The 14,781-nt window shown below is 32.6% G+C and overlaps 1 protein-coding gene across 1 annotated transcript in view; it reads left to right on the plus strand.

Moving 5' to 3' along the window:
* The window catches only part of LOC129222845 (kin of IRRE-like protein 1), a 554,018-nt gene that overhangs the window by 405,180 nt on the left and 134,057 nt on the right, over positions 1–14,781 (plus strand). Inside the window, exon 7 of the mRNA XM_054857396.1 lies at positions 13,188–13,378. Within this exon, the coding sequence (XP_054713371.1) occupies positions 13,188–13,378 (191 nt within the window). The remainder of the gene's footprint in view (positions 1–13,187; positions 13,379–14,781) is intronic.

A 14,781-nucleotide genomic window follows, 5' to 3' on the forward strand; every position in this document is an offset into this window, starting at 1 on the left:
AAAGATTTTTGTGACATCAATTGAATAAACTTTCTGTAAAAAGAATAATAACGGCCGAAAAAGACAAAAAAACGGAGAAAAATGTAAGTGGTAGTAGAAAAAAATAAAACAAAAGAGCTGGACGGTTATATCTGCAAATCTTATTTCTTTCCCATCTTAAGACAGAAACTAAAAAAATGAGTTTTTTTTCACCTTATTCTCTTGATTCGTGTCGATGTTGGTGTTTTCGCAAGCTCACGTCTAAGAAGAGATATTTCTGAAAGCAAAAAACCATTAGTTATATTGACTAAAGAAAAAAAGAGCTAAAACAAGTACTTTTGGCGTTGGGTATTCAAACATTTTATGATACAAGTTTTGCAGTTCTTAAAATCTTCGGGAACGTACACACACCGAGTACTAAAAGATTTTTAAAGAGTTTTTCGAGTAACGTCAAAAAATAAATACGAAGCAGGTATTATAGGAAGAAGGTAATAAAACAACTTGTTCAAAAAATTCTTTTATCCAAAGTATTGTCGATAAAACTGCAGTTAGTTTTCGGTCAAATGGTTCACGTAAAATATTTCTTCACAAATAATCGTCTGTTTTATCTTTCTAAAAACACTTATATCCTTTCACTTGTTTTATTATTTCACAGAAGTAGTGTATGATTACCAAAGTACGTGCGGCATTGCTATATACAGTGGCTCCCAAAAGTGCTCGTACACTTACGATTTTCAATAAAATATGCCATTATCCATTCGTTAAAATTAATATTTTGAAATGGGTATTTAATTATGAGATCTATGATCCATTTTCAACAAAACTACATGAAAATTTTTAGTAACATAATAAAAATCAATAATCAATAAGTGCCAGAAACTTGATCTCACAAAAGTCTTCGTACACTTTGAAAAAATGTCAAAAAATTAGTGAATAATCTAACGTTTTACCGAGTTATTGCTTAGTAGAATATCATGCAGTATCAACAACAGCTTTTAAACGTCTGGGAGTAGATTTCTTTTTTTTTTTTTTTTTTTTTTTTTTTTTGTGCAATTTCTGAGTCAATTTTCATCCGCCTTTCAAGACTAATTGTTTCTAGTTCGTTTTTCATTTCGATGCTGTATTTACGTAATCTAGCCACCAGAGATCTCCAAGTATGTTCCATTAAGTTTAAATCTGGAAATTGAGGAGATATTTCTAAGCTTAAGGACAATTTTTGAGACACCAAACGCAATCGTGTGCTTCTTATCGTTATCTTGATAAAAAATCAAAGTTGTTACCGATTACCAAATTTTGGACTTATAGTTTATTTATTTTTTTAAAAAATATTTAAATGAACAGCATGATTCATTATTTCATCAAAAAAATCCAAACTACCAAGTCCTGATGCTGATATGCACCCTCACACAAGAACACCTTCACCGTCCTGGTTAACTGGTCCAACTAATTTCTTAAATTCCTAATTTTTTCTTCTATTTACCCAATTTAACCCAAAATGTTGACGTATTTTCATCTAGAAGTAAGACGTTGTTCCAAAACGTTTTGATGTTATTTATCATTGATTTTACGGCGGAAAGCGAAAGCTTTCTGTTTTTCGCACGGCCAAGAAAATTTCTGCGGGAAGAGGTCTTATTTAATCCAGCTATCCAGAGAACTTGGCGAACAATTTTAGGTGAAAATTAAATGTAAAAATTTTCACTTAACTCTGCATAAACTTTTACAGCACTCCAATGTGTATTTTTCATAACTGTAAATCTCCGATCACGCGTTGTTAACTTTGCCTTTTCTTACCTTGTTTTCTATCCGATTCTAGTCGTTAAAGCATTTTGTCAAGCACTTCAGTATAGAATGGTATAAATTAACTAATTTAGACACATTTCAAACCAATTTACGACAACTGCGAGGGGAAAGAATCAAACTTCGAATCGGGTTTGTTGTTTTTTACGCATACCTGCCATTTTAAAACAGGATTCGTTGATTTAAATCACTTGATTTAAATCGTGATTAAAATTATGGTTTAAATCAAGTGATTTTTTTAAAAAAAATCATCGATTTAAATCGATTGATTTGAATTAAGTGATTTTTTTTAAACAAAATCATTAATTAAAATCAGTTAATTTTACTTTTATAAATTGATTTTTTATGTTTAGAATTTATTGCTCTAAATTTAACTACACTACTATCTCAACTTCAACAGGCAAAATTACATAGATCCCTCTTTCTGTGTAAGTAACAGATTTTCACTCTATTGCTTTTACGCCAAAATTTGTTTCGAACAAAGTAAAAATTTGGAGTTTTTCTTATACACCATGACTAATATAGTTCAGAAAAGTAATTGTTCAACATATTATTTTACACTAAAAACGTACATGATGATAGAAACCTTATCTTTAAGCAAATCATAAAACAAAATCACATCTTATCTAAGCATTATAACGTATTTAGAAATCTGAAAATAATATTGAATAGTTACAGAACTTATCTTAATTTTACAAGCAAGCTGAATACATTCATCTGTTGTATGAAATGTATTATGTTTATAAATGTAAAGTAATAAATATCTACAAATTTTTGAACATTTTTAGAAAATCGAAAAACTCTGTTTTAAATCAAAAAATCAGATTTAAATAAAAAAAATCATGAACCCTATTTTAAAACAATAAGCAGAATATTATGGAATAAATAAACGAAAAATTAAAGCCAAATGACTTTACAGTGTCATCGCAATGCAAAAATAATTTTTTAAAAAAACGACATATGAGTTTCAATCAAGAATTTATTCGAAAATATGTGAATGTACGATGACTTTTGCGGCGTATTTTTTCTCTGTCTCTTCGTTTTTTTGACAAATTTCAAAAATAAAATTTCGCAATATTTCGAATATTTTGAAAAAGCTACTGGGTTTTGTTCAGAATGGCATGGGAATGGTGTGAAAAAAAAATGGACTTCATATTCCAATTCAGTTTTGCGTTATTTTGGTTTTGCTACAAAATTTCAGAGTGTACGAACACTATTGGGAGCCACTGCATGCTTTGTTCGGGTACCTTTTATTAAATATGTCAATTTGCTAAACCCCTATACATGAAATAAAAAAGGTCTACAAGTAAACATTTTGGGAAAATTCTGTCTTTTTAATGGATATGTGTGCATTAAAAAAGTTACTGGAAGAAAAAAAATAAGTCTTTATCAATGTGATATTTTTCATCGGTATAATTTAAAAAACTATTTTAAATAAAGAATGTACAGTTAAAGGGCTCGGGGCAAGAATGTGACAATGTGAATTTTCAGTGGGCCAATTTCCAACTTATAAAAAGAAATGTAGAATTTTTTCAAAGGTATTATACATTCATATTCTGCAATCTGTAATATGACATAATCTATTGTCATGATTATTTCAACGTTACTTATAAGAAACAAACATGTTGATCGAAAAGTCACTCTTTGTGACTTGTCACATATCTGCCCCAAGCCCTTCAGTTCAAATATTACTTATTCTCACAGTTTATTGTAATTATTTTAGAATTAAAAATGTAAGTTTTTTCTCTTGATGTGTTTTATTTTTTAAGGATTTCGTACCTTGTATTCATGGTTTTCGTTAGTGCAATATCACTTTCTTACCTTCTGCAAAATAGCAGCACAATAAAGCACAAACTGAATTCGAAGAAGAGATTAAACGCTTTGTTGTACTTAAATACATTTTTTTATATTTTTCAATTAGTTTTAGTATAGTAAGAATACGAAAATATACGCTACTCAATTTAGAATAATATGTCGTAATTCTTTTTTTAAGAAACGATGTATTCTTTGCTATAACGTCATATAAAAAACAAGGTATTTTTTTAAAAAGAATAAACTAATTAAAACTATTGTTGCAAAAAACCAATCAAATATGCTATAAATTATTCTTTATTTCATTTTACTTAGATAGATTTTAGTATCATAAACGTAAAGTTTGTTTGTTTCTAATTCCCTTCATTGTCTATTTGCTATTCGCGTATCTAGTGCGATCCCTAGAAGTTAGCATCCATTCTTTCATATGGCACTACCTTTGGCGAATCGCCATTGAAGAGACCACCCCCTGGAGATTTTTAACTTCCAATTTTGCACCGGGTAGAAGCACCATGGCTCTTAAAGATGCAGAAATTCGTTTATCTGATAGTGTCCAACATGACTGCACATTTAAACAATATTTAACATGCCGCAAAACCATGCGACATTTAACCCTGACGAGTTTCTGCATCTTGAAAATCCTCCAGTTCAAGACGGATTTTATGTGTCCATGTGCGGGAGAGTCCAACCACCTAACCACTACGCCACACTGTTGGCAGAAATATAAGTTTAGAAATGTCTTCCTTTTCTTTAGCTGAGGTTAAGGCCGTCTCCAGAAGCTTCTCCCAACGGACCCAATTAGACATAGACGGCTCATAAGGGGGCCAACTGCCCCCTCAGTTCCAAAAGTAATGGTTCCTTGCCCCCTCACTCGTTTAGAATAAAAAGTTAATAATCGATTGAAAATGTTTCTTTTTTACTGGATGGATTGATTTAGTTAGTAAAAACTGCAAATTCTAAATAAATGGATTTTTTTTCATCTTGTTTCACATGAATGAAATGGAAGGGGAAAGTCTACGATGAGTCATCCATCACGATTTTGATGTCATATCCGACATTTTTGATTATTTTTTTAAATTAGTAATATTAAAAGTCAGTAATATAACCCAATTTACAAAAAATAAAATATTCAGCCAGGGTCCACGCTCCTGGCCCCTACACTTCTTTTGACCCGCCTCTTTTTTGGTACACCAGCCACCTATGCGATTCGACATTACAGTCTACCAAACTTTAATTTTGAAAGCTTTAAGATTGGCCTCTAAACATTCGATCTATCTTGTGAGAAGTCTTCCTCTTTTCCTAGTATCTTCTCTGCACGTGCATAGGTTACCTTTTCAACAAGGTTCAATTTGTCACATCCGAAAATATTCCAAATCCATCTGATACCATCACACTTGATGATTCGGGCATTATTAGGTTGCTTGTATTTTGCATGATTTTAGACTTAATTGATCAAAATTATCCATCCAGCATTCAAGTGGGCAAATATTTTTTGCTCACTTGAATGCTGGATTATCGACATTTATTGCCAAGCTTTTACTTTAAAAATTGAAAAAATGTCGTCTACCGATTCTGTTAATGGCTGATCGTTTACTGCTGTAGAATATGATTGGTCTAATAGTAGTTGTTTAAAAAGTTTTTTTTGTCTGGAGGAGCGAAATGATAATAACTATTCGTGTAACAAATTTTTATAAAGTGAAGAATATATGATGTTTTCCTCTAATTTATTTTTTACGTTTTTGATATTAAAAAGAAAAATAATTAATTAATTAATTATTTTGTAACACTTCATGTGATCATGATTTTGCTATAATTTCTAGTAGTTATGGAAGAGAGTTTTCTATCATGTTGGTAAATATACCGTCTCGAAAATAAAAGTTTTTTCAAAAGACCGAAATACGTAGACTAGCTAAATTAATAGCTATTAAAATGAAACAAGAGCAGAATGATGATTTTATCTTCATAGATTTATTACCTATTCCCGACAGAAAACATAGAAAGAAATATTTTCCACACTTCTGAGCAGGTTCATGGATACCCACAGCAGGTTGATATATATTTCCAAAAGCCGGTCATTAATCCAAAACAGTGGGAGTAAAAAAACAAAACAAAAACAAGACAGACTGAAGACTGAGAGAAGAGTTTGTTAAGACTATTGAAACCTCTTGTTATTTAGCCTTTTATATGTTTCTTAAAATTCTGACAAAAGTAAACCCTTTCAAGGAACTTTCTTTGGCGTTTGCACTCAGGAGAGTAAATAACAAGAATTGGATAGTTACTGTTTAACAAAGAGGCTTAAAAAGATACATTTGTAAAGAACTGATGTAAGTTTGAAAAATCCTATTGATGGAACAAAGAATTGCTGAATGTAAGTTCTCCAATTCGTCTTTATGTTCTCTGTCGTGTTAAAAGCCGAAAAAAAAAATCGATGAGATAAAAAACTATGAAAGTAGGCTGCTGTGTTTTTTCTTTGGAAATTGATATTCTATTCTACTTGAAGATATCGGCAAGCTTTACTTTAAATTAACTTGCTTATACATTTACTTGTTTTGCCTTCAAGTATATGTGTTTCTTTGTTATGTGTACTTTTTTTTCTGGAGAAAAAATTATCAACCATTTTGTTTAAAGAGCGGGGTTTAGGAGAGATAATCCTTCATCACAGCATTACTCATCCAGCTGTATGGCAAAGAAAACTTTGACAATAATATATTGCGTTCCATGTCTTTTAATGTTGGTTTCGATTGAGGAAAAAGTTCCGTGATCGGTTTCCTTGTTTGTTTCCATGCATCATTTTACTAAGTAAACGAAATCAGAAAACGCAAGAGAAAGCATATTCAACAGCTCATTGATTTTCTTGAAACGATAAGACGATCCTTCATCATAGGCTTCGTTTCGTAAATAATAGACCTACTGATTTTCTTAGGTTTATTTCTCTTATTTTGCTTTTATTATCTCTCATGAATTCATATTTCTGTTTTTTCTATACTTTCAATTGCGTATGTTTTTTTAAGGCATACAAAAAAAAATTGGATATTATAAAACTCTTTCTTTCTGTACAGTCTTCTGTTCATTAACGGTTATTTAAAGCTGTCTCTGATATTTTGAAAGCATTTCACGTAAGAAGAAATTGAATATAAAATAACTGAACAAATTCAATACCTAATAAGTAAGATAAAGTTTATGAATTTTGGAATTTAAAACAATTCTACTTAAGTTAAACTGAATTTTTAATTTTTACAATAAATGAAACTCAACTTAAAAGAAAAAAAAATGTTCCTGTGTTTTGAATTTCTTAATATTAATCTTCTTTCACACAATTCGTGATGTCTGCAACTTTTGTCGCTACCAGAATCCTTCAGTACTAAATACATTATTCTTTATATAAATTTTCTTAGCTTTATCTTAAGAAACGATAAGTTGGAATTTAAAATGAATGAAGTTACCGTACAAGAAATAATGTATATTGTATATATATTATTTTTAAGATGGAAGAAAACAAGGACATATCAAGAAGTGTTTCACGGAAGGGGCGATTTATTTTTGTTTCTTAAACTTTACCACTCGCAAAAAACAGAAAGGGAGAAATAAACGGAAAAACCAAAAAAAAAAGTAATAATAATAATAATTTGAATTTTGACATTTTGAATTCAAATTATGTTTTTCGCAATCACGAGTGTGTGTATCGTGATTGCGCACAGGCGTGTGTGGGGGGTATGTGTGTTTGTGTGTAGGGAGTATGTGTATGAGTGTAGGCATGTGTGTTTGTGTCGGTGTGCAGGTATGAGTGTGTGGGTAGTTGTGTGTATGAGTGTTTGTGTGTAAAGGGGGGGGGGAATGTGTATGTGTGTGTAGGCATATGTGTTTGTGTCTGTGTGCAGGCATGAGTGTGTGAATAGTTGTGTGTGTATGTGTAAGTGTATGTTATGTGTGTAGGTGTGTGTATGTGTGTGTGTGTATGTGTGTGTGTACTTGTGTGTGTGTACGCGTGTGTATGTGTGTGTGCGTATGTGTGTGTGTGTACGTGTGTGTATGTACGCGTGTAAGTGTAGGATATTGATGCAACCTAGAGACTTTGCTCGCTATAGGAGCAGCATCGTGAGGAGCCGGTCGACGGTGGTGCTGCAGAGGGTGCTGGTGGGAAAATAAAATGATAGCACATCAAAACAGTCAAGTGAAAGCAATAAGCAATCGTGATTACTCAAAACAATCAATCTATCTATTACTTACGAAACGAGACCCATAAATAATAATATAATCGTTTCAAGAAAATCAATTGTTTGTTGAATATGTCTTTTTGTTCATTGTCTGATTTTTTTTTTACTTAGTAAAATGATGCATGGAACCAATCGCGGTAGTGTTTCCTCAAATGAAGCAATTACTAAAGAACATGGAATGCAATATTTTATTCATAAAATACTCTGCCAGCTCAGTCATTCCATCCGAGGACTGTAATTTCGTGCTTTTTAGTACTCATCAGCCCGGAATAGGAAGTAACTGAGCTGGAGGCGAAAAACCTTTTAAAGAAGCCAATAGAGCCAAAAAAAAAAGTTGCCTAATGTAAATTTAGCACACTAGATGAGTGACCGCAGCAATAGTGCGGTTCAACTCAAAGATTGATGGCAAAGCATGGTATTTTGCAGTAGGTTACGCCCTACTTGCAGTCCTCGGATGAAATGACTGAATGACTGAGCTGGCAGTGTATTTTATGTATTTTTGCCTTAGCCCTGGCTGAGGGCGGTAACTTACTGCAGCGATATATTATTGTCAAAGTTTTCTTTGTCATACAGATAGATGGAAGTAATGTTGAAATGAAGGATTACCTCTCCCAAACTCAGTTCTTTAGAAAAAAATGTTTTTTGTTTAGTTTCATCATCGTAAAATTGCGGGAAATGCCCGAACCCTCTATCATCTAACGCTAAAGAGTGGTGTTTTTAAACTTTAATGTCCGGAGGAAGGACGATTAATCTTTCTTTCTCGGAACATTTAGCTCAAGCAAAGTTAAAAATTTGTATATCATATTCAGAGGGTCCAACAGTTCAACTTTTATCCAGTAAATTCGCTTTTGATGTATGAATGCTTATTTTAATGAAAAATAAAAATAATTATATATAACTGCCGAAATGGTTTCAGATGCGATAGTAATACCGATGCTCCAACTTTGCTCAAATATTACCTAAACTAGTGGTGCCCGCACGGCTTTGCCTGTAGTTGGAAGTTAAAAGGTTCGCCTGTATATTTACAAATAATGGATGACGAATTTCTCGCCATTTGGCTATGTTCATTCGCTCTCCCATTTCACGTCATGATAATTTCGTAATTTACTCGTCCATCTTATGATAATTTTGCTCCGGAAAATGTTCTTAAAATTGAAATAAAATAAGAATCAAATCGAATTTTCGAAAAATCGGTGCACACCCCCATGCTACAAACTAACTTTGTGCCGAATTTCATGCAAATCGGCCGAACGGTCTAGGCGCTATGCGCGTCACAGACATCCTACAGACGTCCAGACAGAGAGACCTTCCATTTTATTATTAGTAAAGATTAGGCAATGAAAAACAATATCGTTAAAAGATATTAGTAATACAAGAAGTTGTTACTTAAAGTTATTTTTAGCACTGAAGCTTTAAGGTGAATATGAATGAATTTATATAGATAGTTTAAGAGTTTTTAAACAAATACTTTAATATTTTCAATGCAATCTTCCTAGTGTTTTTTGGAGTTTGTTTGATTTTTTTCGTTCAAAATACGCTCATGAAACATCAAGAAGCAAAAGAGAAAAAAAAACATCTCTATTTATTTTTGAAAGAGTTTTATTTATAACACGTAAACACGGTAAAGCATTGTAAAACACATTTTCTACTAATCAACAAATGAGAAAAAAAATACTTTCAGTTAAGCAAGTGGTGGAAATAAAACCTTGAGTTCTTCCATTATACGAAAACAAGGCTTAAATAAGAAAAAAATCTGGGAAATTAGCCTTTGTTTCTGACGTAAGTATCGTTAAGCTTTAATTTCATGCAAAAGAATCTAAATCCCTGAAAGTAGAAATCTCTAAGAAAATACGATCTAGTTATGCTTTTACGTGTATAAATAACGCCTTGTACTTTGTTCTTTTAAGAAATAAAGAAATAAATTTTAAAGTATTTTGTTACATGCTGAGAAATAATCTTTTACATGAAATGCAAGATCTTGTTTAAGCACGTCTTGCATTCGTATCTTTTAACTTAATCCAATTCGGCTTAAGTTTGGTTGTTTAATGAGTTTATACAACAAACTAATTTCTAAATCTTTGAAAACTCTATAAATAATTTTTGAGAGGCATTTTTAAGAAATATGCATGTTTGCATAAAAATAACGTTTAGATAAAATATGTTTAAAAAATACTACTAAGCACTTGATTCCCATTTGTGTGCGTTATTTTGAATTGAGTAACGGATTTAACACAAATATTTACTATTGAATATTTCTTCTGTTTAATGAACTATGCTTTAGGTTAATTTCTTTCGGTTCCAGACTTATAGAGCAGAAAGTAAAAAATAAATTTACGTGCTATATCTTGTGCTCTTAAATTAAAATGAACTTTTTGATAATTTAAGATGTATTTTTATCTCTGAGATCATTGAAAGATCTTACCTAACTGTGGTTATCTGTAGCTAAGGAGATTTATTTTCACAAATTTTGACCAAGTCTGAGCTGCCTGATTCCTATTAGACAATTCATTCAATCATATATAGAAAAGCAAATATTCAATCCATGATTTTTTCTTTAAGTTAAGTAATGAGAACAAGTTAGTTAGTTTTTTTTTATTAATGTTATCACATTCTGTTAATAAAACAGACGAAATCTAAGGTGTTGGTGATAGCAAATGGTATTCTATTCAAGCGATCCTACACTGTTAAAACTACAGGATGCATTAGGCACCTTTCAGGGGAGAAACGCTTGTTCACCAGCGGCACCCAATACGTAGCCGAAATCGCACCTATAAATAGGGTGAAAAACAGGCACCTTTTAAAAACTAGACAGCCGGAATGAAAAAAAGGAACCTTCGGAGAGAGAAATGGCACCCTTACTATAGATCCTCCTCCTCCCTCCCCCGTATTGTGTGCGATTTTGAATACAGTTGTGTATTTATTTATTTATTTATTTATTTATTAAGTTTTGTTTTGATTTATGATATTCTACGTTTTGGACATTTTTCACAACGAACTCGGTATTGGAAATGATTAAAACATGTAATTACAGCATTTGATCATATTTCAGAGTTTTCAACATAGTTAAGAAGTGCTCATAGCTTTAATTCATCTGATCGTGCTCTAACTCAGTGTTTCTCAACCTCTTTTGACCCACGGGCGCGGTAAAAGCAAATGAAAAACTTTGCGGACCGGTGAAATCTTTATCGTTTTCTTAAAAATTCATAAAATAAATAATATGAATAATAATTTTGGGGCCGTTAAAAAACATGTGAAAAAATTCAGGGTTCTGATGTTTTTTTTAACAAAAAGTAATGTTAAAAATTAATAAAACAATAAATATCTACCCCTTCACTTGGTATCAAAGATGTCACAAATACGTTATAATTTAAAAACAAGTAATTATTTAAAACATGTGAGAAATTATACATTTACTAAAACATGACGTATTCCAAAATTGAAGCATAGCTGTACTTATGGATTATTTACATGATGAGCCAAAAATATTCAGTGATATTACAATTACGGAAAAACAAAATCGCTTTATGAACGTTAATCAAGAGTAACAAAATAAAATGCACATAAAGTTTTTCAACCAGTTAAATAAAAAACCAAAATAAATTTCTAACGCTATCGCTAACCGCTAACAGGAAATGATTCTAACACTTGAATGAAAAAGCAAAAAAAAAAAAAAGCTAGACTGAGAGAGTTTTTTTTTTTCGCTAGCTTTCTGTTATAATCTACGAAGCACAAGAAACATTTTTATTAAGGTTCTTTTGGTGATGAATAAAAGCTGCTTATCGAGTATTCAAGAAAATAATGACAGATATTTTTAGTAGCGTTTTGAATGATGGAAATTTCACGATAGTAACGGTAAACGGGAACTAGAAGACTAACGGTTACTGAAAAGCAATAAATGCACTTTTAAACACTTAACTGTGTTCGAAAGCCCTAAAAGCTACAAAGTGATCAAAAGCTGTACTTACTTGTAATTTCGGATAATTAATCCTAGAAAAGTTGCGTTTTAATCCAATAGTGTACTTCATTCAATGTGAAAGACACACAAGCGCAATCATCATTTGGCCGCCATATTGAGGTGGTTGAATGTATGTCTAAGGCAAAAAGCGCATGCGCAATGAGTCTTTCTGCGCTTGCATGCTGTTTTGGCTCCTCTGTTCTATTTTCTGGCTTGCCTTGCACCTTCAAGCACTATGCTTTCACCTTAGAGGGAATATTTTCACTCGTCTGGAACCCCTGGTTATAACAGTGTATTTAGCTCTCCACAGAACAAAATTCAAACGGTTAGTAGTTATGGATGGAAGTCATCATTTTGGTGATTTATTAGGGAAATAAAGACCAATAGCTAAATTATTTACTGCTAATCAGCATATATATGGGATTTTGTCGCGATTGTTGATGGTGTTATTATTTTCAGTCGAATGTTTGCAATAATCATTTTAACATGATTATGAGGAGCGAAAAAAATTCCCGCGCGAAAAGTCTGTGCTGATGACATTCGACATATTGGTCATCGATAAAAACCCATTTCTAATTCTCAATTCAAAAAAGTTAAAGAATGTGCTGAAATTTCTAGCTAAAGGCGTATAAAAAAGGTAAACAAGACGCAGCCGCTTACGATGGGTATTCCAGCCGAATGAGACTTCCATATCGTCTGCTTCGCTTTACAATAACTATTTATTAATTCGCAATTCCAATAAACTACGGGGGGCGCTGCAGCCACTGTCTAATGGTGGATGAAAAAGGTAAAACAAACAGATGCCGTAACTTATAATTTGCTTTAAAGCTTAATGAATGACAGTAATATTTCATCGTGTTTGTGGGAAGCTTTCTTTTCTTTTCCTCTGAAACTACATTGCACCACTAACTCTCTGAAGCCTGTAATTTTCTCCAAAGAAAACACGTGGAACGGAGTGTTTTACCTTTCACTTTAGTATTGTTAATCACCGCAAGGTAGCGTATTCGAGCTCTGGAGTTGCGAATTTATCATCGCCCGCATAATGTTACATTTCTTTGCATTATTTAATTTAATTATCATCTGCTTTTTAAATTATTTCTTTTAAATAAAATAAAACGGAAATACCATTAAAATTGTTTACATTAAGTATGTAATCATCCATTAAAACAGTTTGACTCACAATCTGAAAGAAATCAATTTTCTATGAGTTGAATCAGTTCATGTAACTGCAATCTGACTCTAAAGATACTGCTGCTTTGAAAATAATATTGTTGTAATTCATGATGTCAAAACCATAAAATATCTTTCTCCGGCTTTATCCTGTACCTTATCTCTACTATCTCGTTGTCTTATCGTTTTATTAATTATGTTAATATGCAGTCCGTTAAAAGGGTGCATTATCTTATCTTCTAAGTTTTTATTTCTTGCAGGAGCACCTCAAGTTTTGACAGACACTGCTCGAACAAAGAAACGAGTGGTGGTTGAAAAAGATGAAGATGCTGTGATTGCGGTATACTTCTGCTCAGATCCCAGTCCGAGGAGGTCGTACTGGGAGTGGGGAAGCATCAAACTCGATTCTGGAGAAGTACACATCCGCTACATAGCTGAAAAATTGCACAAAGTAAGTGCCAGCTTGAGTTTTTACAAACGTATTCCACTATTTTATGGTTTACTAATGGATCAATTAAATTTAATAAAATATTTTGTGCTACCATTTACTCATCTTCGAAGTCTATTTTTTTATATTCGTCGGTAGTAAATTAGTCTTAATTATTACGGATTTCTTTTCCTCGCAGTAGGTTTTCCAATCAACGGTGGTGACTGCTCCAAAACAATTGGTTTTAAACCAGAACTCAAACTTGTTAAGATGTACAAAATGTTATGCCCCCCCCCCTTCTCCCATTTTTCCCCAGGAGAAAATTATGGTTCGTTATGTCCATATCCCTTTCTCATCCTGGAAAAAACAATGACTTCAATAGTAGTTCCAACACGAACCAGTAATGAAAGAAATATTCTAAAAGCTAGTGATTGCTCTAAAATTAGTAGCAACGTTTTTGCTTAGTTTATTGAAAATAACATAATAGATAAAATATAAATTTGGAATTTGATTCTAGCGCTGCTGTTAGTAATAAAGCTGAGATGGTGCTTTGCCAGTATGTTGGTGGGGATGTCTGATGATGGGTTTCTGTGCTTACACGCACATTGGAGATTTGGGCTGCTTCAATATACTAAAAAAAATTCCGAAACGTTACTGGTTATTTTCGTGGAACGTTTCGGGATTTCTGAGGTTTTCCCCTATTACTCAGGGAAATTGAGTATCTTCGCAAAAAATGTTTCCTGAATCGCTAAAGGTGCACGAATACAGACTTTTAACTGGTGTGAAAAATATTTTTTACTACCAGTTTAAAGATTGACTGAGCGTGTTTATAAAGTGTATCTCTTTTAGCTAGATTACGGCTCGTCCGGATTATCTAAGCTCCCAATGGGACCAAATAAGTCACTGGATAGCTGCAGATTTGCGAAGTAGGAACTGCAGGCAAGGAATATGCTCTGTTCTTGCTTGCAATTTTCACGTCGCTTTGGCTATGGTTGCTCTAATGCTTCTGAAACTTTCTTGGTAAATCAGGAAGGCTCTAATCAAATACTACACTAAAACTATTTTTTCTAGATAGCTCACGACTTCCTTTAACAGGGGATATTTTCTAATATTTCAGAAAGGTTACAAAATTATATCGGAAAACTTTCCTGTTTTTTGTAAGATATGTTACTGCTTGAAATTGGGCACATCAGTTGCCCAAGCACGAGTTAAACAGAAACATGTCTGTTGCACAATAAATCATTATTAAATTTCTCGCAAAAGCGGACACTAAACTTTCTAATACTTTGAGAGAGCTTCATGCACATTTCTTGGAGAAAAACCCTCCCCCCACTCGAGTGGATGAGTGGGGTAAAAGAATTGTGGCAGGAAGAGAGAAGATGTAGAAAAGGGCCCTGATGAAAAGAGACCACGGACAAGCATTACTG

The sequence above is a fragment of the Uloborus diversus genome, chromosome 5, assembly GCF_026930045.1.
Source record: "Uloborus diversus isolate 005 chromosome 5, Udiv.v.3.1, whole genome shotgun sequence".
In the NCBI taxonomy this organism is placed as follows: Eukaryota; Metazoa; Arthropoda; class Arachnida; order Araneae; family Uloboridae; genus Uloborus; species Uloborus diversus.